Source organism: Mustela erminea, chromosome 13, assembly GCF_009829155.1.
Source record: "Mustela erminea isolate mMusErm1 chromosome 13, mMusErm1.Pri, whole genome shotgun sequence".
NCBI classification, from domain to species: domain Eukaryota; kingdom Metazoa; phylum Chordata; class Mammalia; order Carnivora; family Mustelidae; genus Mustela; species Mustela erminea.
The window spans coordinates 65395783-65419505 of NC_045626.1; the positions used below are offsets into that span (position 1 = coordinate 65395783).

The 23723-nt window shown below is 57.1% G+C and overlaps 2 protein-coding genes across 5 annotated transcripts in view; one reads left to right on the plus strand and one right to left on the minus strand.

Annotated features, from left to right (window-relative positions):
* The window catches only part of RSPH14 (radial spoke head 14 homolog), an 80809-nt gene that overhangs the window by 42279 nt on the left and 14807 nt on the right, over positions 1-23723 (plus strand). The gene's annotated exons all lie outside the window — the stretch shown is intronic.
* GNAZ (G protein subunit alpha z) overlaps positions 1-23723 on the minus strand; it is a 53048-nt gene that overhangs the window by 24967 nt on the left and 4358 nt on the right. The window contains exon 2 of one of the 2 annotated variants that reach the window (XM_032310211.1): positions 4506-5279. In XM_032310211.1, the coding sequence (XP_032166102.1) occupies positions 4506-5228 (723 nt within the window). In that variant the 5' untranslated portion in view covers positions 5229-5279. Of the gene's footprint in view, positions 1-4505; positions 5688-23723 lie in introns of both variants that reach the window. The other variant, XM_032310210.1, reaches the window with a different exon arrangement.

Sequence of the window (23723 nt, forward strand, 5' to 3'; positions counted from 1 at the left end):
AGCAGATCTGCAGGGGTAGAGGTTGGGGGGCAGGTGCCCACCCTCCTGTGCCTTCCAGGGGTTCGCAGCAGGGTGCTGGGGCCCCACCTGGTGGGGTACTAAAGGGGCGGGGGCAGGGCCTGGGGCACACAGCCTCTTGGGGCTGTCACAGTGGGATGCGTGGCTAGCCAGTATGCCTCTGTGCCCGAGTGGGGCAATGGCCGAGTCTCTGAGTTTAAAGCCCTATCTCTCTTTACTCCTGGAAGAGGCCATGGGACAGGCCCAGAAGGCAGGCAGAACTGCCAAGAAATGGCGTTGCCACAAAAGGCGGGCCAGAGGCAGGGAGCCCTGGCTTGGCCCCAGGAAGCAGGTGTGGCTAAGGGAGGGACCATGACTGTCCTAAGCCTGGGCACCCCCACCTGTCCCCCAACCCGTGACCAGGACAACAGGCACAGCTGCCACCGCCCCACAGGATCAGTCAGGTGACCCCTGGTTTGTGCTCTAGCCTCCTGTGCTCTCTGAGGGGGCCCCATGAGGGACAGTAGGGGCCCACCACAGACTCTGGAGCCCCTAGGTGCCTGCCAGGACTGTATGCGGCGATGGGGCCCCAGGCAGGCCCAGGACCCATTAAATCCTTCCAGGATCAGGGTGGGGAATCATTATGAAGGCTGGGCATGGCTCCTTGCATCTGCTCGTTGCCGTGGTCCATGGACAACCCAGAATCTGCCTCCCCTGCCCAGGTGCTGTCCTGTGTTTACTGCAGCCCTCCACAGCCCTCCATGCCCAGGAGCCTAGAGATCCTGACGTTACCCCTGACAACGTGCTGACGCAGATGCCAGCGGGTGGGGGATGGGGGAAGGTGGTGGTGGTGGCTGTGGCTCGTTTGCCAGGTATGGGGGCGGGGGCTCTGCCAGCCCGCTGTCAGAGAGAAGATGAGGACTCAAGAGCTGAGGAGAGAAGACCTCTGAGGAGCCACGTCCAGAGCGTAGCACCAGGCCCCCAGGTTCCCTTAGCTTCTGCAAAAAACAGCACGGCTGGTTCTTGGCTACCTTGCCTTTGCTGGGGCCCAGGGACACTTGCGGGCCCTTGCAAAGAAGGCAGGAGGGGCAGCCCCGTCCTGTTACCGATTGCTGCATTCGCTTTGGCTGGCAGGAGGAGGGCAGGGACACAGAGGGGCGGGTCGGCGGTGGTGATAGGAGCTGCCTGCAGGCGCCGGCAGAGGCAGGCTCTGGTCTCCGCCTGGCCCGGCTCTCCCCTGGGCGGCCAGCCCACCGTGGCGGCCAGCCGGCTGGAGGAACCACAGGGGCTATTGTCTTTCCTCGGCAGCCTGTTTGTTTTCCATCCTGAGATACTGCTGGTAGAGCATGAAAGGTCACAACTATTTGGAATCCAGTGAATTTCCAGCCTCACTTGAGTTTCTCATGAAGAATATCATTTTCTGGGGAATAAGTACCTCCCCAGGCCTGCGGAGACCAGGGTGGTGGCAGCGGTGGGGTACAGGCCTGGCTGCTAGCCCCTCCCTTTAGAAAATTCTCTGAACAGCTCCAGAGACTGGCTGCCCTACAGGGGGCAAATATAGGTCTTCCAGAAACCACGTCCCCAGCCAGGCCAGGGGTTGCCATCCCTGCCCAGGGCTGCTAGCCATGTGCCTCCCAGGCACAGGGCTGGGAGTAGGCTAGAGATGTGAGGGCCTGCATGGGGCTGCCTGTCCAGCCGTCTGTCCACCCAGCCCAGCTGTGCGGCCATTCACCAGCACATGAGTGGGGACCCATATGTAATGTTAGGCTGCAATGGAGGGGTGTGCTGGTGCTGCGTCAGGGAAGGCCTTTCAAAGAGGTGACTCTTGAGATGAGACCTGAAGGACTGAGACAGGCAGAGGCAGGGTGGTCACACCCTTAAGGCTGGAGACAGTAGAGCATGTGAGTGAAACAAGCCCACGAAGGCCAGAGCAGAGAGGAGAGAGACAGTGAGGAGGTAGGGGATGGGCCAGGCAGAGCTGGTCAGGCCTCACGCAGGAGAAGGCCTGGCTTTGGGCCCATCTTGCAGGACACTTGGGCCGCTTCCTAGTTGACAGGCTCAGAGAGCAGAGATGATAGCCAAATCCCTCCATGAGACACGGGACCAGCTTAGGGCCCAGGCATCCCGCCTCCCACGTCCTGCCACACCTGTGGGCACAGGCTTGGCCAAAAGAGCCTGCCAACAGACAGTGTGGGAGCCTGGCCCAGTGCTGAAAGAACCTGCCATGCTTGTGCTGAAGATGACAAATGAAGCAGCCCTGAGATCTAGGCCCCGGGAAGGCACCAGAGCACTGGCTGTCACCAGCCTCAGGACACAGCAGAAACAGGCAGAAGCCCAGAGAGCTGACCATGGGAGCGCCGTGTGGCTGGCAGACCTGCCTTGGCACTGTTCTAGGGCCTCACCTGGGCACCTGACCCTGGTCTTGCATCCTGGCCAGGTCAGCCCCAAGCCGTCTGCCCAGAGCAATGCCTCATAGAAGAGCCCGACTTTGCCCGTCGTCTGGGATGCTTCCTATGCCCAGAACCACACATGGTACTGAAGTGAGTATAGGCAGAAGAATAAGAGGAGCTAGAACCCCTAGAAACTGCATAGTGCTAGGGGCAAGGCCGCCCTGACCACAGGGAGCTGCAGGCTTGCCCTGCCCCATGGATGCAGTGTCCTCAGCCCAGACCCCTTACCCTGTCGCTGCCTGGCACAGCTCTGGAGAGACCACTGGATGCACACAGGGCAGATGAGGGGAGCCCTGCTTCCTATCTCCATGACTACTTGAAGCTGTTTATTTCCCCTCCTCCAAGGGGCTGGACTTCCTTGGAAACCTGACAAAAGCCAAAGACCCTCTCTCTGTCCAGAAAAGCGCTCAGACACCCAGCACAGTGGCCACAGCCTGCAGCTACCCACAGGCTTTCTTGGGGCTGCAGGCTCAAGTAAGACTCCTGGATAAACCCAAAGAATAAAGCCACCACCTGCCTTAGAAAAGACTGAGTGAAGGACCAAGCCTCTTCCTTGCCATCGCCTGGTCCCTTGAACCCTGGAGGCTAACCCTGCCCCCCATTTCCCAGCATGGTGGGTCCCCCACCATGACCATCATCATCCCAACCCCTGCTGGCCCACCGCCTCTCCAAGCTGCTGGCACCCACAGTCCTACACCACTTACAGCTACTTGCAGACTCCTGTTTGCCCCCACGCCCCTCACCCCCAGGATCAAAGGCCTCTTAAGGGCAGATTCCAGGTCTCTGCTCAGTGTTCCTGCCTGGCACAAAGCTTCCTCCACAGGGCAGCCTGGGTGGGGCAGCTCAGGCCTCCCCCATGCTATCCAGCTGCTCAGCCCCTACCACCACTCCTGGGCACCCAAGGACACTATGGTGACTTGTGACCTGGACCTTCTGGTTGAGGGCTGAGCTTGCATTGTGTGGCCACCCCCTCCTTGCCAGCGGATTAGCTTCCTTCCCTGCCCAGCAGCTCCCCCTTGAGCCCCCACTGGCTCAGCACCAACCCTCATTGCCCCTTGGCCCCTCCTTGCACTGCCCCCACTCTCTGGGGCATCCACCTACCACCTGCCTTTGACCTCCTCCTCCACATAGTAGTCCTTAGCTAGGGCTGAGGGCCTGAGAGACTCCTCACACACACCCAACCCCTGGGGAATAAACCTCAGAAACAGTTCTGAACCCTGTCACCACCAGACTCCCAGGATCCATTTGGGGTTGTGGGGTTGTGGTTGCAGTTCCCAGGACCCAGCACAGTGCCTGGGATTGGTAGAAGTTCTGTGCATTTAGTGAACTGCTACATGAACCGACACCTGAATGCCTGGCCTGGGCCCTGTTCCCACTCCTGTGTGGCAGAGCTGTCAACCTCCCTCCCAACCTCCAAGGTTACTCCCCCAATGCACCTGTCTGCTCCCCCCCCCCCAACCTCATGGGAAACAAAGCTCCTCACAGGGCCCAGCTTCCCCTTTCTCCTCCTCAGTGAGCCTTCCTTGACACTCAGGTGTCCAAGGGCCCCTCCTCTGGGCTCCAAGCAACTTGCCCTTGCAGCTAAGGAGCAGGCCCCACTCAGCAGAGGGCGGCCTCCATGCCCTGAGTATTTCAGGCATGAGGTATGGGCTTCTTGTGGCACTGATGTCAGGCCACCTGGGTACCTTGGGGTCTCTGAGCCCCTTGTCAGCAGCTGGGTGAGGGCACCCCTACCTGGTGGAGCCTGAGGGTATGGTGATTGATACTCAGAGGGCATTCAGAGCGCTGAGGGCCTGCCGGGGCCCCGAGGTCAGAGTGGGACCTGTCCATGCTAGGGTAGCCACTGAGAGAGCTGACAGCAGGCGCTACCCCAAGGTCCTTGAGTGCCCATGATGGCCACCACGCCCCACACCATGCTCCCTGGACAGTTCCTCACCACCATGGCTCCCCCTCTGACTGCAGCCTCTCCGGCCGTGCTTGCCCATACTCTCAAGCCCACCCACTTCCAAGGAGCCAGCAGTGGCAGCAACAAGTAGAGGAAAAGCCCGGCACACTCACCGTCTGGTTGTCCTCGTAGAGCTTCAGGTCATAGCCACTAAGCTCCACACAGAAGATGATGGCTGTGACGCCCTCGAAACAGTGGATCCATTTTTTGCGCTCCGACCTCTGCCCGCCCACATCTACCATCTTGAAGGTGAGCTCCTTGAAGGTGAACTTGTTCTCCACGATGCCCGTGGTCATGTCCCGGGAGCGCAGAATGTCCTCAACGGTGGGGATGTAGTCGGGCGCGGCGATGCGCTCCAGGTCGTTCAGGTAGTAGGCGGCATTGTCTTCCAGGTGGTACTCGCTGGAACGGCCAAAGCAGGCCTGCGCCCCAGGGTCGGCCCACAGCCGCCGCATGACGCCCAGCAGCTCCGGGGTGATCTCGCCCTTGCTCTCGGCGGGGCCCGTGAGCGCGAAGAGCTGGACGGCGTCGTAGGCACGATCCGGGTTGTGGAAGTCGATCTTGAGGGCGGCCAGGGCACGGATGATGCGCGTCAGCGAGTCGATGGCGTTGTAGATGATGAGGGGCTTGTACTCCTTGCAGGCTTCCAGATTGAAGCCCCCGCTGTGGATGATCTTCATCTGCTTCACGATGGTGCTCTTGCCGGAGTTGCTGGTGCCCAGCAGGAGCAGCTTGATCTCACGGCGCTGCCGCTGGCTCTCTGAGCGCAGATGGCGGTCAATTCTCCGGGACCGCCGTGCTGCCTCTTTCTCCTCTGAGCTTTGCCGACATCCCATGGTCCGGCAGCGGCTGGCCCAGATGCAGAGCACGGGACGGGGTGCCTCTCCCTGTCGCCACCAAGCAGGGAACGCTGAGATGCGAGCCAGGTGTGCCCGGCAGACAGAGCCCTGCTGCCCTCGAGGTGCTCAGCGTGGGTGGGGGGGCAAGGCCATGCCACACTGCAGCCCCTGCCCCAGCACCTCTTCTCCAGCTGGCATGGTGTTCGCCTGGGGGAAGGAGGTGGCCGGGCCCTCCCTCTAGGGCCACTCCACCTGCCCAGGCCACCGTGAGACCCGACGGGCCACAGTCATTCCCTGTCCTCCTGGTGGTGGGAAGCTGTACTCTAGCGTCTGCCTAGGTTGCTGCCGTCGGGCTGCTGGTTGCTGCGGCGGGGCTGCTAAGCGTGGCTGCCAGGCCAGCCACCAGTGCCGCGGGCGCTCCCTGCGGCCCCCCTGCCTTGGGCATCCGCCCTTCACCTGCCAACACAGAGAAGAGGGTGAGCCTCCTCCCACCACAGGCTGGGTGGTAAAGGGAGACCTCGGACCTCGTTGGGAAGCAGCCCAGAGAACAGTGAATCAAACCCCCTCCCTTCTTCGGACCTCTGCTGAGTTGCGCCCAAACCCACAGCGAAACAAATGTGCCTGGGAGCCATGCCCCGCACCCCTCCTGCGAGCCAGTGTGCCCGGAGCCTAGTGCTTGAGGAGAGCGTGCCCAGAGCCATACGAGGACTTTAACCTTAGTGTTTTCGGAGTGAGGGAGTGAGCCTGGGGCCCTGCCGCCCCTCCCTGCCCACTGGACCCGGCCAACCTCACCCTCTCAGAGCCTCAGTCTCTGGGTCTGGTGGTGGTTAGGATTCAATACAACGATCCAACTGTGATGTCCTCCCCCCAACTCCCTCACTCTTCTCCTGTAGCTGCAGGGGCTGTACCCACATGTGCCACAGCATCAATGGGGCTTGGCTCCTCCTTGGTTTATGGTGGGGTCCCATGCCAGGGTAACTGGGTAATCCCCCTTAGCACCTCTCGTGGGAGCTGGGTCATTCCTGCTCTCTCTCAAGGCAGGACATTCACAAGGAGAAGGCTGGCCAGTGCTGGTGTAAGCAGATAGGCAAGGAGCAGAGCAAGGCAGAGGCCCCGGGCTGGGAGCCCACAGGGTGGACAGAAGCCTGGCTCCTGGTGGGTGAGGCAGCAGTGCGGGAGGGGAGGGGAGGCATGGGCAGGGTGGGCTGAGTTGGGGTAGCAGGGGCTATGGGGTGCAGGGCAGCACCCAGGTGTGGGAGGCAAGCCAGCACAGAGTATATCTGAGGGCACTGGGAATCGCTGAGTCCAAGGCAAGGCAAGAGGGCAGTCCACAGGTTCCGAGGTCCCAGGCTGTGTCTTTCATGTCCGTGCTCCCACACTGATGGTCAATAAGGAACAGCTGTGCTCACACCCTGGGCAGGGTGTCAGCACCTCAGCACCCAGCTCTCAGCTGCAAGCTCTTCCCAGGCCTCTCCCAATGACCTATGAGCCGCTGGGCCAAGGCCCTCCCCACCAGGGCAGAACCAGAGCTCAGGCTCTGCCCCCACCTGGCAGCCTGCCCCACACAACTCTTGCCTCCTTCCTGCAACCTCTGCCCCGGCCTGGCTGTCTCTGGCAGCCTCCTCATTCTGCTGTAGGCAGCCTTCATCCCTCCCCTCTAAAGCCCCCACCCGCCTCATGGCAGGCCCGGATGGGAAGGACCCAAGGCCAACAGACACTGAGAGCCAGGGGCCTCATCTCGTTTCCTCAACCGTCCATGCTCCCAGCTGGCCTCTGTGCCTGTCAGGCCCAGCAGTTCTCTGAAGCAGGCCCTGAGGCCTGTTCTTTCCCTGGACCCACCTGCCTCCATGGCCAGGGGGCCAGCAAGCACCTCTCCTGCTACCTTTCCCCCTCAGTCGAACCTTCATGTGTACGCAGAGCACTGGATGATGAGTCTCATCCCAGCTGTGTGGCCTGTGCACTTGACTCCACATTACAGAACCTATCCCTCACCAGTCTCGAGCATCTCTTAGGGGTAGAGCATTCAGTGCAGGACCTGGAACCCAGCCATGGGTAGCCAGTACCCCAGTGTCCTCATCACCTGTGATTGTCCCTTAGAACCAAGCATGGCCTATGTGCTCAGCCCTCGTCCCCTGGGGCCTGGGAGCCGTGCAGTATCCTGCACACCACAGGCATGCAGTGAGCACAGGTGGGAGAGAGGCTTAGGCATGAAGAAGCTGAGGAACTCTGCCCTTCATCCACAGTCCCACTGGACTGTGAGTGGGGGACATGACCGCCATGTACCTGCCATGTGAGCAGAGGTCAGGGAAGGAATTCAAGCAGCAGTGAGTTCTAGGTTGTGGGATCACAAGGGTCTTTTTATTTTTTCTTCCTCTTCTTTGCATTTTAGCCTATTTCGTATCTTCTTGAATGAACTTTTATTCTAAGAGAGGTTTGTTTGTTTGTTTTTTTAGATTTTATTTATTTATTTGTCAGGGATAGAGGGAGAGAGAGCGAGTGAGCACAGGCAGACAGAGAGGCAGGCAGAGGCAGAGGGAGAAGCAGGCTCCCTGCAGAGCAAGGAGCCCGATGTGGGACTCGATCCCAGGACACCGGCATCATGACCTGAGCTGAAGGCAGCCGCCTAACCAACTGAGCCACCCAGGCGTCCCTCTAAGAGAGGTTTGTAAACAAGTATCAGGGCATTAAGAAGGCCCTGTCTCTCATGCCACCCAGGCTTGCCTCTCTCCATCCTGGACTATGAGAGTGTGGAACAGGGACCTGGTGTCTGCTCCCTGGGTCCTGCTGATGAGCCGGCAGGCCCTCAGGTGTAGAAAGGAGTCCAAAATCCCGCAGCTGTCCAGGGCACCTGGGGACCCCCCTGCCAGTGCCCTCCCTCCTGAAGGCAAGGCCAGCCATGCTGGTGGTGCCCCATGTTGTCACTATTGTTTTCCTTAATTTGTGTTTGAGTATCTGAGGTCTACTCAGGTCCCAAGTGGCCAGTTTTCCCTGGGCTGGTCAGTGATAGGGACAAAGGTCACACCTGAAGTGGCAGGTTCCTACCACCGTTCGCAAGACAAGCAGCAACCAGACACCTAGACAAGCAGCAACCAGGCACCAAGTCTACATGCCTCGAGGCACCCTGAAGTGACCTAACTCTTAGGAAATAGTCTAGCCCAAAGAGGTGACATGGCCTGGGGTTGTGCCGGAAGTCCCCTGCCTCCATGTGGAGTTACACCCAAACGGACCAAAACACCGGCCACATCCTCCCAGTGCCATGCATGATGGCCCTGTGGCCAGATTCTTTTTAAACCCAAATCCCTCCCCTTGCAGCTTGGGCCTGAGGAGCCTGCCAAGCTGAGCACAGGACTGTCCTCCGGAGGGCTGTCTCGGCCAGCTGGGGCTGCTGCTCCTCAGTGGCCCCTTGCCTTGCTCCTGTACTGGAACCCAACCTTATCTTCACAGGTCAGCTCACGAGTGCCTGCCAGCCCACCAGCAGGGCACCCTGTCCCCACCTGTAGCCTGTGCCTCTCTCCTCTGTGCCCTCCCTTTCTCTGGTTTCTCCTGCCAGGCTGGGGTTTCCTTAGAACAATGGTGATGCCCTTACCGAACACCAAATACAAAAATTAACTTAAAATGGATCAAATACTTAAATGTAAGACCAAAACTATAGCAATCTGAGGAGAAAGCATAGGTCAAGAGCTGCATTGTATTGCATTTAACGATGGTCTCTTGGATATGACACCAAAGGTCGTAGACATGAAAAGTTAAAAAGAGACAAACCGGACTGCGTAAAAATTACAAAATTTTGTGCAAAAAAGGCAAAAGGCACTATCAACAGTAAAAAGGCAAATACAGGCTGGAAGCAAATACTTGCAAATAAAATAAATTTAAAAAATAAACAAAATTAAATAAAAAATAAAGGGTTAATATCTATAATATACAGAGAAGTAAACCTCAGCAGCAGAACAAATGACCTGACTGGAAATTGGGTGAAGGACTTGAATGCACATTTCTCCGAAGAAGATAAACACATGGCCAGTAAGTGCATGAAAAGATGCTAGGTAACACTGACTGTCGGGGCAGTGAAGATCAAAACCACAGTAAGACACCACCACGCACCCAGAAGGATGAGTACTATATTTTTAAAACAACAACAACAACAACAACAACAACAAGAAAAGGATGAACAAAAATTGGCTCCCTTACATACTGTTGGTAGAAATACAAAGTGGTACAGCTGCTACGGAAAATAGGAGGGTGGTTCTTCCTCAAAAAAACCCCTAAAAATAGAATTACCAGCAATTCCACTTCGGGTATACCCCAAGAGAATGGAAATCAGGGTCTTGGAGAGATTTTTGTACACCTGTGTTCACAGCAGCACTAACTACGACAGCTAAGAGGTGACAGCAACCCCAGCGCCAGCTGACAGATGAGTGGACACGTAAAGCACACACACAAAGGAATATTATTCAGCCTTAAAAAGGAAGGACACCTGCTACAACAGGGATGACCCTTGAGGATTTCACACTCGGTGAAAGAAGCCAGTCACGAAAGGACCAATACTATGTCATTCCATGTCTAGGAGGTCCTTAGAGTTGTCAAATTCATAGAGACAGATGGTTTCACAGCATTATTAATGTATTTAAAACCATGGAACTGCAAACTTAAAAATGGCTAAAATGGTAAGTTTTATGTCTATTTTAACTCAAAAAAAAAAATGTCTTGTGGGTAAGCTACCTCCAAAATAAAAAGAGTGAGGAGGCCATGTGGTACAAGAGAAAGAGGCAGGCCCCCTGCCTGGTCTTGGCTTTCCCCAACCAGTGGAGGGCCGCTTGGGGACCACATCATCCATTCTGTGGACTGGAATGCCTGACTAATGGCCCCCAGCTGGTACCAAGATTCGCCCACCTGGTCTTCAGTCCAAAGCCCCCCTGTCCAAGGAGGTGTGACTTGCGTTTTGGGGAGGTACGCCCTCCACAACCCCAAGGCCGAGAGCGGGGCTTCTGAGAATCAGGAGAGCAGTTTGGGGGCAGTGGGTGGGCAGCCTGGGGCTGGCCATGTGGTCCTTGACCAGTGTAGCCACAAGGCAATGTGGGAGTAAAGGGGAAGGAAACACAGGAGGCGATTGTGTGCATCAGCCCAAGTCCAAGAACTTCTGCCATCTGCATGGGGCAGCCACCAACAGTCACATCTGAGGTGGGTCCCTCTTTTAGAGGCACCCTCTTCATTCAGGTCACCAGAACCAAACAAGCAGAAGGCCCACTCAGAATTCTTCCTACAGCTCTGCAGGGCTCAGCTATGTCCCAGGGCATATCAGTCTCTGTGCCTTGGAACTGGTGGCAGAAACTGGGCTGTGCACAGATACAGGGAGGGGAGGCCTGTGAACAAGTGTCTGTGCCAAGGTCCAAAAGGGACCTCAGTTTATTCCCATTCTGAGGCCTGGCTTCTTTGCCTTTATGTGAGCTTCCTGCCAGTCCTCTCTCAGTCTGATCCAGGGCTTTAGGGGGCCTCCTCAAACTCCCTAGTCAGCCCAGGGAAAAAGGACCAAGGGCTGGATGACCACATTGTTTCCTGGTTTGATAACTGCTCATGGGTCCCCAGTGCCTGATACCCACAGTCCCCTTACCACAGGGTCTGGCTGGAAATTACTGAGGCTTCTGGGTCTGGCTTCTGGGTCTGACGGGAAATTACTGAGGAATGGGTGAGTGAAAGACTGTACCAGGCAGAGGAAGGTCATGTACAAAGGCCCTGTGGGCAAGGGGAGAGAGAGACCCTGGTGTGAATGGGGAGCTGAAGGAAGGTCAGAGTGGCTGGACAGAAAGGAGAAAGTCACAGGTGAGAGGAGGAGGCAAGGTTGGTCAGGGGCACCCACTGTGTGGGTGCATGGTTATGACCATGTGGTTGAGTGTGTGTGTGTGTGTGTGTGTGTGTGTTTGTGTGTGTCTGGGGTCGCACACAGGCAGATATGTCTGTTCGCAGGACCGTGTATGTGCATGTGCACTGGTCCAGGCATGCGCCTGTGTGCAGGTCCACGGACATGTGTGGTAATGTGTAAGTGCGTGCACGTGCCTGTGTGCAGCTACCTGTGGCATGCAGGGAACAGAGGACATACCACATACAGAGGGCCACAGCGTGAAGCCAGTGAGGTGCATGAGAGGGGCCAAGGGGAGGAGCCGGCGTTCCTTACCATTTAGCGGAGTTGGGCCTTTGAGCCTGGCACCTGGGCTGGGGCGGGGGGCACCGCCGAACGAAGCAAAGACCCATGCCTGAGTTTACACAGGTGGAGGGAGGTGAGAATTAGATCAAAGGCAGCAAATGATCTGTGATGGAGAAGGGAGCCAAGCTGCACATAAGTAGGGTCGGGGGTGCTGTGGTAAATGTCGCTGGTCCATGAAGTGGGCAGGGCCTGCTCCCTGACAGGTAATAGAGCAGATGGTGAGGGGAGTGGAACTGCCGTTCCAAAGGTGAAAATGTGCTAGGCCAGTCTAAGGGACAGGAAGGAAGGTGGATAGATGGTGTCATATGTGAGGGGCTGGCAGTAGAAGGTCACTGTCTGAGCTCCAGCTTTTTCTCTGAGAGAGCTGGATGCCAGCCAGGGTTTGAATGAGGAGTGCCCTATATGTGAATCAAACAGGATGGACTCCTGCGTGCAGCTATCCAGGTGACAGGGCAGCGGCGCGGGCACGGGCTAGGGGCGGGGGACACACAGGCTGTATGGTAGATGGTGTCTGGCGACAGAGTGGTGGTAGGGTTCAGGGCACCCTGGGGTCTGGCTAGCAGGCTGGGAGTGGGGCCATTCTAGGAGAGGGGACGCTGGGAAGAAGCGGCAGGCGTGCCATGGTGGGCTCTGCTCCGTTAGGGCCCCTCCCAGGTCTCCCTAACTCACCTACTCACTTGCCTATTACGTAAAGGCTGGCAGGGTGCAAACCCCAAACCCAGAGTCTATTGAGGGGCCCCTCAACAGAAAGCTGCCCACAGCCTCAAGGCCAGACACTTGGGCACACACACCACGTATTCTCTTTAAGACCTTCCCTGCCCTGCCCCCAGGCCCCCGATCCTGGTTCCTGCTCTCTGCCTGACAGGCTCAGCCCGTCCTCATGTCTCACTGCCCCCTTCCCCCAGACATGACCCTCTCCAGTCTCCACTCCCATCACAGATGCTAAGTAACAGCCCTGAGCCAGGGGCTGGGAGTAAGGTATTGCCTCCTCTCTGGGGCCTTTCCACACTCTGGCGCTCTGTACCCTGGATGCCCACCACATCAGGAGCCAGCTCTCCCCAGGTGCGCCCCACATGGCCTGGCACAGAGTCATGGCCACTACTGTCCTCAGTCATAGCTGAGTTAAGGACCTGGGCAGAGCAGGGCAGAGCCAGGCTGTGTGACACCAGCCCCCCCCCCCCCCCCCCAAGCCAGGCTAAGCCAGAGGGTCGCCAGGGAGAGCAGACGGCTTATCAGCTTACAGGACTGGAGAAGGCCTGGCCTGGCAGGCGGGGCCCGCTCATCACCAGGCACCCACTTCCTTGGAGGGAGGTGGAAACAAGAAGCCAAGCCCCTCACTCTGTGGACTCCTCCCTACCCAAGGAAAGCCCACTCCACGCTGAGTCCCGGACCATCAGAAAGGGGTGAGCCAAGGGGGGAGTTTGGCCCCACTGAGGAGGCAGGCCCGCAGCTAGACTGAACGGAGAGAGAGGCACAGTTGTGTCTGGTGTCCAAGCAGAGGCCACTCAGATGGCCAGCTGTGGGGCGGGGATGGGGGACACGAGTAGAACCCCAGAGGCAGAGGGCAGCCCAGGTTTCAGGGCCAGCAGGCAGGGTTAGACCACACATACCCAGGGCATGCACAGGCCCCAAGTCTTCCCTCACACACGCCCCCAGCCTGATGCTCCCTGGAGTGCTCAGCCCCCCTCAGTGTGAGGATCGTCAGTCTGAGGTCCTGGCCTTTCCACTGACCCAGAGCTGCCTGCCCATCGCCCCCTGGGGAGGCCAAGCATCAGCCTGCCTGGGCAGGGCTATGACTCAGCACTGCTGTCCCCTGGCCCCACCCACCACCCCAGCTTGCTCAGATACCTTCCGCTTTGGCAGCAGCAGCTCTCCCACCTGCCAGCTCCACCTTGGCACCCAGCAGCTGCTCTGTGGTGACCTGGAGCGGGAGGAGGGTGTCGGCCCATCCCCGGTATCTGTGACCTCAGGCTTTGCCGCATGTCAAGGCCCCTGGGCAGAGCAGGGAGGACCCTGCTCCAAGTCCCGGTAGGCCCATGGCTGGGCGTCTGCAGGCACTGGCAGGAGGACAGGCGCATTGGGGTTCACACACCTCCGCCGCTGAGCTTGGCTGGCCTCGGCTGGCAGGTCAGAAGGGGTTCCCATGGCCTCCTGGGGCCAAACTCACCCAGGCCATGCCTATTTTCTTCTTCTAGAGAGCGGGTCCCCCTCCCTGCCCTCCGGAACTGCTGTCCCTGCGTCAGCTCCCACCGTGGCTCTATTTTGGAAACATCAGGTCCGGAAAAGCCTCTGCCTGCACGGTCACTGATTATCAGTTTTCCTCCCCTCTTAGTAAGGAAACGGTTCCCACTGCCCTTTCATGCCTGCCGTCCTGGAATCTGGTGTTCTACTTTTCAGTTGACATTTGTCCTCCCTCTTTCCTGCCTGAGTGTCGTGCACTGGGTTCCTTCTCAGAGCCCAACCTGGACCTGCGGGGCTCTTCTGGGCAGCTCCTCTGTGGTCTCGGATAAGCCAATGACCTTTCCGTGCCCAGTTCTTCTGCTGGGTCGGACTTCCCTTCCCTTCCAACTCCTCGCCTCTTCCCAGTCTGAATGGGGCGAGGCCCGAGCTAGGGCATCTGCCTCTCCAGCACCACTGTACCCACCCGCTAGCCCTCCACAGTATCAGTGGCCCCTTCTGTATGCCATACAGAGGTAGGAAGGAGGGTCTGAGGATCGGGGGACCTGAGCCTGCAGGGCTCAGCTTTCCCACCCTGGGGACCTCTGTTCCCCCCAGCACAGCCTGCTCACCCGCTCTCACTTAGCATTGCTCTTTACGTTAACCTGCACTTTTTACTGAAATGGCTGTACTTTAAGAACGACTTCATATTCCTACTTAAGTGGAAAGCTGGAGTCACCACAGGCAGAAGTAACCTAAACTATGAGCTGGTGTCGCTGCGGCTTGCAGGGACGCTGCCTGTGGAAGGGCCTGCAGAGTTCTCGCTGTTTGTTAAACGACCAGGATTAGTGCACTGGAGGGTGAGAGAGTCACACTGGCACCAAACAGGGATTTTCTCCTTGAAGGAAAGGGATCGAGAGCAAAATGAAAAAGGATTACCCTCCTCACAGGGAGGCCGGGTGCTGCTCCCAGCTGTGGCCTCAGGCCACCTCATATGATGTGAGCATCAGGGAACCTGAGCCCAGAGGTCCTCTACCCCGGGGGCAGAGGCAGTGGGGCTGGAGGGTCAGTACTGCATCCCTTGTCCTAACTCAGAGGCTGTCTGTCATCTCAGAAAAGGGTGCCATCCCCACCTGTTGCTCTCTCTTCTGCTTGGTTCCATTTGCCTGTTCATCAGGGCACCCCTTGCTGCTTCTCCTGTCACTAAATGACCTAGCAAGAGGTGCACTGGGCATCTGCACCCAGGCCCTCTACCCTCAGATCCAGACGAGCAGTCAATCCGTTAACCACTGGGCCCTAAACAAGCACCACTGTGCCCTCTGGGAATCAAGCCTGCTGTGCAGAGGCTCTGCTCTGGACTTGGGGACATGGGTTGGGGAGGGGTGTAATAAGCTGAGCCTGTCCTGAGGAGTGCGTGTTCTGGCTGGGGAGACTGTGAGCATATAAGTCTGCAAGGCTACTTCTGATAAAGGGACAGCACTATGGAGGCTAGGGGTGCGGAGTCATGTGGCAGGAAGGTCCAGGGAGGTGACACTGGATAAGACAGGATCATAAGAATCTGCTGTTCTGTGAAGGTGGGAGGGGGGCCAGAGCAGGAGGCATGCAGGGTGGGGATACCTAAGGGTACACTGCCCCAGGTGGTTGGTTAGGCCGCAGAAGACCCTGCCGAGCCTGGGCCCAGCTCAGAGCAGGCCCACCCAAGCCTCATCCTTCCATGGTTTCCTAGGGAGTGGCTCAGTGATGGCTGCTGTGGCAGGGATTCCCGCCCCCAGGGGCCAGAAGGCAGAAACCGTCCTAACTGCGACCCTCTTTCTCCCATGGAAGTGCCTTTGGTGGGGGTAGAGGGGTGCATCAACCCACCCCAGACCTGTGGGCAGTCTGCTGCCACTCCCTGTGTGGGATGCTGGACATGTGGGTTCTCCCGAAAGGCTGGCAAAGCAAGGCCAGCAAGTGAGGCTGAATGCACCACATCTCCCTCACACATTAGAGCTCGTGGGCCTGACCGACAGCACGTATGGCAGAATCTGGGTCGGCCCATTCCAAATGCCTGGATGGTTTTTGACACAACAACACATACTTCTGGATGAAAAAGTCATATCTTCCTGAGGAGATAAAAGCCCCTGCTTGCCTTGATGCCAGTAATACTGGATGGGGACAGGGATATAACACCCTCCTAGGAGCTACCCTCTAGGGAAAACCTGGCTCCACACCCCATCTCTTTCTTCCTGTGACCCCTGCCAGAAGCCTGGTCCCTGCCTCCCTGGCTGTGTCTCCTGTTTCCCATGCCACAGTGCTCCGCCCCACCCCACCCCACTGAAAACATCTCCCTCTGAGGCTAGGCAAGATCCTCTCTCCCTGGGAGGGCTCCCTGACCACTGCAGTGACAGGGGGCCCCCTTAGAGCCTGAAAGGCTCAGTGGTGACTTGCCACCTGGCCTTGTGTGATCTTGAGTGAAGTGTTGTGTGCCATTGGCTCAATGCTGGACTGGACTTCACCCAGGACTGGCCCTTCCTTGGCCTCTGGGCTGCTGGCAGGCCTGCACGCACCTACCTTGAGCATACCCACCAAGCCCTTGGGAGGGTCTGGCCTCCTGCTCGAGGCCCACCTTACTCTCCCTCTCCCTCTCCCTCACCAGCTCTGTAAAGATGTGCAGAACAGATGGATGGGTAGATGGACGAAGACCAAAAATTACTGGTTCACAGCTCCAAAGCTTCCCAGAACTCCCTTCTGAGTGCGTTACCTCACATGACCTTGACTGGGGGCCTGCATGGAGGGTCTACTGCTGTCCCAAACTGGCCCTCTAGGACCCCAGCAGGGGACTTGGACCCCTCTGCCTGTGCCCACCCTTCCCAAGCTGTAGGCAAGATCCTCCAGAACCCTTCTGCCTTCCCCTCCTACCACCCCTGGCAATTTGCCCTGCCCCTTCCTGCCCTAGCCAGCTTGCGCCCCGCCCCCGCAAGCCTATCCCAATCATTTCTCTTCTTGCTGAAAATAAGACAGAAGCCCAGGCAGGGTGTAGGGGGAGACAGTGCATCTCTGCACCCTGGCCCTCCTGCCTGGTGTACCAGCATCTCCTGGTCTCCCTCAGGCTGAGGAACACCCAATTGCCTGCAAGTTACTCCTGGCCCTCTTCCCTGGGGTGGTCCTGAGGAAGGGGCTTCCAGGTTGGACTGTCCAGGAGGGAGCTCTCCAGTGTGGTCAAGCAGCCCCTTCCCCAGCCCTTGTCTGTCACAGACAACCTTTCTAAGTAGAGGGACCTACCCCTCCCTGTTCTCTTGTCAACAACAACACCAACCCTATAGATAATTATATATACCATAATTATGGGTATTTTTAAGATCCGTTAAGGACCAAAAGTTGTCCCCAGGAGGGAGCTCTCCAGTGTGGTCAAGCAGCCCCTTCCCCAGCCCTTGTCTGTCACAGACAACCTTTCTAAGTAGAGGGACCTACCCCTCCCTGTTCTCTTGTCAACAACAACACCAACCCTATAGATAATTATATATACCATAATTATGGGTATTTTTAAGATCCGTTAAGGACCAAAAGTTGTCACCAAAGTTGGGACTGCTGGCTGGTTGGCATATTGAAACACGACGTAAAGCAGGGAGTCATAAGAAATGATTCTGAACTTTAAACATTTTAACTTAAAACAGAAAATCATAAACTCCTCCCCCAATTTGGGGGGCAGGCCATCTTTTCTCAGAGCATAGGCTCACTTGCTGGAGTTGCTGTAACTGTTCCTTCTCAAACCACAGCACGCTACGGGTGACATCCAGTAGACTTTCTCCATGTGGCGTGTGGTGGCAAAGTAACCGGAACCTGAATCCTGGGTTATCATGGTTCTCTGTCCCCGTCTTACTGCTGTCTTGCCTACACCAAACCCAACCATAGCTTTTACCGAGGCTTTCCAGAGCATCCACTGAGTTTCCACAAAAGTTCCCCTTACGTTCATATTTCATCAGCTTGTACAGTATTCAAGGGCGCAGTCACAATGCCAAGTATGGATGGCACCCACAGGTTTGGGCCAGACACCACTGACTCTAAGCAGTGGGCGCCAAAGTGCAGGGCACATTCTCCAGTGAGCACAGAACACCCCTATTCATCCAGTGAGTATTGGTGATGGGGGTAAGAGGGTTTCTGAGCACCATGCTTTCTATACAGTTTGTAAATGATCCATCATTTCATTTATCACAGCAGCGTTTTTGAAAAACGGGAGCATGTGCACACGCGAGACACTTTGGAGCTGGGGAAACGTGGCTCCACACCGATGGGTTCTCTGGTGCCTCCCCACAGTCACCAGGGCCCTGGCTAGTGGGTTAGCTTACCCATGTCCCCCCAGCTGGCCCGACTGGCCTGGCACTGGCACCCTACAGATGGGCTTCCCTTAAAAGTAGCCCCCCATTTCTTGGCCCCTTCCTAGCTCCCTGCTTATTTCAGAGCCAGAGGCAGGTGGACAGGAGAAGGACCGAGGTTGGGTGCGCCATGTCCCCAGCTGCAGAGAGGCCCTGACAAATGGCTCTACCCCAGTGAGGCAGGCTCTTGGCCTCAGGGTACCGCTGAAGATGAGGAGGGAGGCCCTTCCCTGCGGCATCACACTGTCCCATGGCTCCGGATGCCCACAGCGTGAAGGCTGACCAGATGAGATGTGATAGCGTGGCCTGAGGAACACTGACTCAGGAGGAAATCAGGCCAGAGATTTCTCTGGGCCAGGAGCAAATAAATAAATAAAAACGGAAAGGTTCAACATATAAGGGGGAAGGAGGCCCAGATGGGCAGGGAAGACATGTAGCCCTGAAAGTTGAGTGGAAGGGGTTGCTGCCTGGGGTGGAGCCTGGCTCCCTGTTTCTGTAGCGAAGGTAACTGGTGACTTTTGGTCAGGCCCAGAAGCACCTGGGTGGAGACTCTGATTTAACCTCACTGAGTCTCTTGCCCTGCAAGTTCTGGCCTCTGAGTGTGGTGGCCCAAGATCCCATCCTCCACCCTGGCTACCCCCCAGGCCAGACCCTCTTTGCTGAGGACTCTATGGGCCAGGCAAGTGCACAGCTCCTTCCCTGAGCCCCTCCTGTCACCCTGCAGCTCCTTTCTTGGCTTTCCCACCTGGAAGGTGAGCACTATCTCCCATCTGTTCCCTTTTTCACCTTGCCCTACCGCACCGTCTGCTTCCCCAGCCTCCTGAACGCATGCGAGCCTGCAGGCTGTGGGTCTGGGGCCCCTGCCCTCTTACCTTTGCCCAGCCACCCCTAGGAGTCTGCAAGCCAGCAGCAGCCTCTGACCTGTTGATGGGGTGCTCAAGAAGCAGAGCCTGAAATGGGGATTCTTGGGCCCATGACTGGTTGAGGGAGCAAGCTCAGGAGAGAGAGAGGCAGAATGGGGCCAGGGAGGGAACCAGGCGGAGGTGTGGTTTCAGATGCCTTTTTAGTGCAGCCTGATCCCTGGGCACTCTGGAGCCTGAATGAAATCAAGGCTGTCCCACCTCGAGGGATAGGGCAGAGCCTCCCAGGGCCCAAGGCAGTTCTCCAGCAAGGGGTGCAGCCATGAGCAGGTAGGTAACACTGATGTGGTGGGGGACAGTGCGCCTTCAGGGAAGGGGATCTGAGGGCACCTGTGGCGTCTACCGCTTGCCTTCCCTCTGCCCACTCCGCTCCCTTTCTGACAGAATCCAGAGCCTCGGGTCAGGGCTGGCCTCAGGAGAGCCCTGTGTCTTGCCACCTACCTCCCAGCCCCCAGTCTCTCAATGGAGACTGCTACAGTGACCTCTCACACACCCCTTCTCTCTCCTGGCCCCGGCACGCTGCCCCCCCAGCAGCCAGGGGGATCCTTGTCGTGTTACAAGGCAGAGAATCTATCTCTCCTATGCTCAAAACCTTCCCATGGCTGGCCACCTCAATTCTGAGCCAGAGTCTGGGGCCCCAGGGTGTGTGCTCCCCCCACTCCACCCCGCAGCACTAGCCCGCCTGCTGTCTCTCAAGTGTCATCCACACCTCAGTTCAGGGCCTCTTCCCTCCCCCTAGAACACTCTTTGTCCAGAGAGCCAATCCATCCTTTCCCCAAATGGCGCAGAGGTGCCCTCCTGCCCATCCTATTTATGACTCCCCAAATGTCTCACAACACTGTATTTTCTAACATCGTGGCTGCCTAACTCCCTTATCATATTTACTGCCCTCCCCTACTCACATTTACAGAATGCCAGCTTCACAGGGCAGGGGCTGTTGGTCTGTCACTGATGTGTCCCACACGCCCACAGGTACCTGACAGGGAGCAGGTGCTGAAAAATCCACCTCAGCCCTTTGTACTGAGTGAGGGAAGGGCCAACTCATCACTGGGAGGGGACAGCAGGGACTTCTGGGAAGTTTTCCAGAAAGGCCCTTGGCCTTCCCCCAGATGGACACCACAGATGTGTGGCCCCCTCCCATCTAGCCTTGGCCAACTCTGATACTGCTCTGCCTCTGAGCCACTGGCTCAGGATGTCCCTTCATCTGCTAAACCTATCAGGACTGGGCTCCCATTGCTGCCATTGAAAGCTTGCCCCCATCCCGACTCTACCCCAACCTCAAGACCCTGAGGTTCCCTCACAAGCCCTGGTCCCCACTCTTGGCCTCCTCATCTAGCCCCAGCCTTGTCACTGTGCCAGTGACAAGCCAGAGCCTGGGGCTGCAGCTCACCCTCCGCCCCAGGCCTCAGCAGCTACAGCGGCCATTCCCTCCACACTCCCCCTACCAACACTGGTCCTCCATTCTTCACCTGCCACAGGAGAGCCCCAGAACAGCCAGCGAGACAGGACTACCACACACAAGGATGCAGGCCACAGAGGAGCTGAGCCCAGTTGAGGAGCTCGAGGGGCTGGGGCAGGGATAATGGGTGTGGCATGGCTGTGGGGCTTCCTGGAGGGGGCGGGTGGTGTTGGGGCACAGACAGCCCCGTCAGTGCTTCCACGCCCTCCTCCCTGCCATGGTGTGGGGCAGGGCTGGAGATGTGCATGCATACGTGCGTGGTGTTATCATAGAGGAAATCGATGCCTGGCACTGGCCCAGTGTTTAAGGGAAATGAATAGATTTTGGCCGAGGACAAAGAGAGTTTGATTAATCAAAAATTGGATAATGGAAGCAACACTCTAATTATTTTTCTTCCCAGCATTTTATCGAGAAATATGTTTGCACAGCATATCAGAGGTAACGGAGTGGGTGAGGGAGGGTGACCACGCTGGAGAAAGATAAGCTTGGAGACAGGGCCACTGCACCTCACATGTCCTGATGGGGGCAGGCTGGTGGTCTGGATGGCTGGGGTCCTGGTGGTTACTTCATGGGGCCACAGGAAGTGAGAGGGGACATGTGGTACAGGCCAGAGGCTGCACAGCTGGGACAGCCTGGTTGCAGAAGATAGGGTGGGTAGGGGTGTCTGCTGCCATGGAGGCCAGGGGGTGTAGAGGTAGGGTATTACTAGCTCAGGTCATCAGGACTTGATGGAGCCAGGGTGAAGGCTGTAGGTGTCAAGTCCTCTAACCCTTGGTCAAGGAGGGTCTTCAGAAGTCCCTCTGGGCAACTGGAGCAATTTCCCATGTTCGCCCTGGTGAAGCTGTGTGAGCCGCCCCATGGCTAAGGTTTGACAGAACCACCTGACCCCACGGGATGGTCCCCTGTCCCTCCCTTGTCACTCCCTCCTTCTGCCTGCACTGTCCTCACTGCTACAACACCATTTTTGTGGTCACCTGGGGTCCTAATTCCAGGCAGCCTATAAGCCTGAGGCTCCTTCAATTGCTCATTCATTAGGGGTATAGAAAGAAGCTGCCACAGGAAGAGGTCCACAGCGACCTGAGCTGTCTGTTAGACTCAGAATGCTGGCTGCGGAAGCACTGCAGAGGAGGCGAGTTCTCACCTAATCTGGGGGTCAGAGCTGAGGTCCAGAAGAAGGGGCACAGAAAGAGAGATGAGGACTGAGCTGCAGCTTCTAGGCGAGAGTGAGGGCGAGGCGGGTGGGGTCGGCCAGTCCCTGGTGAAGACCTCCAAGTATAAATCCTCCCCCAGTACCCATGGTAGGAGTCCCTCACCAACCATGACCACTTTCCCTCTAAGCCACAACTCAGCCTTGGGAACCTTCTCAACACTGTGTGCCTGGGGCAGCCACTCCAGAGTTGGTACAAGAAATGAGAACTATTTGTACCTCTGACCAAGGTCAATTTAAAGGTGAGGACACCGAGGCTCCGTGAGTGCAGAGAATTTATCGGCATCAACACCACAGGACTAGAACCCAGGCCTCCCGATTTCCCATCTAGTACTTTTTCTTCTGCACCTGGCTGCTCTGCTGAGCTAATCTTGGGGGCACAGGGATTATCTGGAAAGGCCATTCAGCCATCACATGGTCACCACAGAGCATTGTGTTCCTGTCCTACTGCCAGGATCTTGACTTGCTCTCTTAGGACAGCTTCCCATGGACATGCCACATGTCACGACAATTTGAAATGCCCATGTCTGACCAAGGCCTCATCCAGGCACACCCCAACACTGCAGGGCCAGGTGTCAGCCAGAGGCCTCTGATTTCCAGTGGCAGGGACCTGTGTCTGTGATGGCAGTTTGAGAAGCTGGACAGCCACCTGTCTTGGCTTGGGAGTGAACCACAGTCGGGCCTCACTGGCGCCCAGCCAGTGGTGTCCATCTGTAGGTGGTTTGTGTTTGTCCGTCAAACCTAAAGCCCGAACACACACTGGCGACCCAAAAGCATAACTGGGGAGTGGAGGACTAAGCTAGAGCAGTGGTTCTCCAGTGTGAGGGCTACAGCCATCTGGGGGTGCCCAGCCTCTGCATGAATGTGGCACAAAAGCTCCTGTTCGCCCTGTCTCTTCACCAGTATTTACTTCCCCCTCCAACGGTGATTTGCTGAGACCCTACTGTGGCAAGGCCAGGCTCTGGGGGCTGGATTGACAGTGGCAAACAGCAGACAAAGGTCTTGACCTCCTGGAGCTTACATTCAGATTCAGGAGAGATGGTAAACACAAATAAGACAGGTAGTAGGTTACGTCATGATGAATGCTAAGGGGGCAAATAGACGCAATCACCCACTGGGGAAAGCCACCCTATCTTCTCCCCATGTCTCCATCTCAACTGTGAGGACAAAACTGAGGTAGAATTCAGCCCCCTCTTGGAGAAACTGGTAGTGGAAGTGAGCCGAAGGCACCTGCCCACTGTACTCCACAGCAGATCCTGCTGCTGTCCCAGTGAATGCTTATGTCTGGGCTCTGGGGGAAATGGGCACAACTGAGCCCACTGTCCTCTGCTCCAACACCACAACCTTGACCTCCATGACTCATAGTGGCATGGGGCCTTGCTGAGGGTGTTAGGGCTCAGGTCCCAGAAGCTGGTCAGCAGCATTCTCCATCCCAGGGGTTGGGGAAGGCTATCAGTGGAGGCAGGGTCTCTTTTGGAAAGGTTTGCTCAAACCACTGCCCGGTCTGCCGGGAGAGCCACGGTCAGCCTGGACAAGCCCTCAGGGATGAGTGTGTTTCTGGTTAGAGGCTGCTGGAAGGAATGTGGGGCTTGACACTGTGAGGCCTCTCCCTGCACCGTGGTTTTTAACAGTCTCGCTTCTTAGCACTTTTTGATGGATTCTCCAGGGATGTCTCTAAAAGAGAGTTATACCTTAATTTAGAAGCAAATAACTTAAAACTCTGTGATGTAGCAGATTCCTTTGGAAAAGAGATGAACTCAAGGAAGCCACTGTTGTGTGAAGCCACCCGCCATGCTCACCTGGGTCCTTCCAACGGACTGCCCAGCCCTCAGCCCTCAAGTTGTGCCCCCTGCCCAAGGCCACAGGGGGTCAAGGGACAGAGAGGGAGGAAGCAACACTCACAGGAGGCCAGGGTGAGGTTCGCAGGCTGGCTCCGACTGACCCTAGTGGCCCCAAGTGCTAAACACAGCCCACATGCCCCCATGGCACTGCCCTCCCAGTGCCAATGCTCTGTTGTCTTGAAAGATTTAAAAACTTAACAAGGGCCCCACAAATTATGTAGCTGGACCTACCCACCATGTTGCTTAGTCCGCACGCACCCCACACATACCTCAGTGTTTGCCTCTAGAGACCCGCCCCCTTGGGAACATCCTCTTCCGCACTGCCCCCACCCCCATCGGCAGCAACCTGGCCCCCAT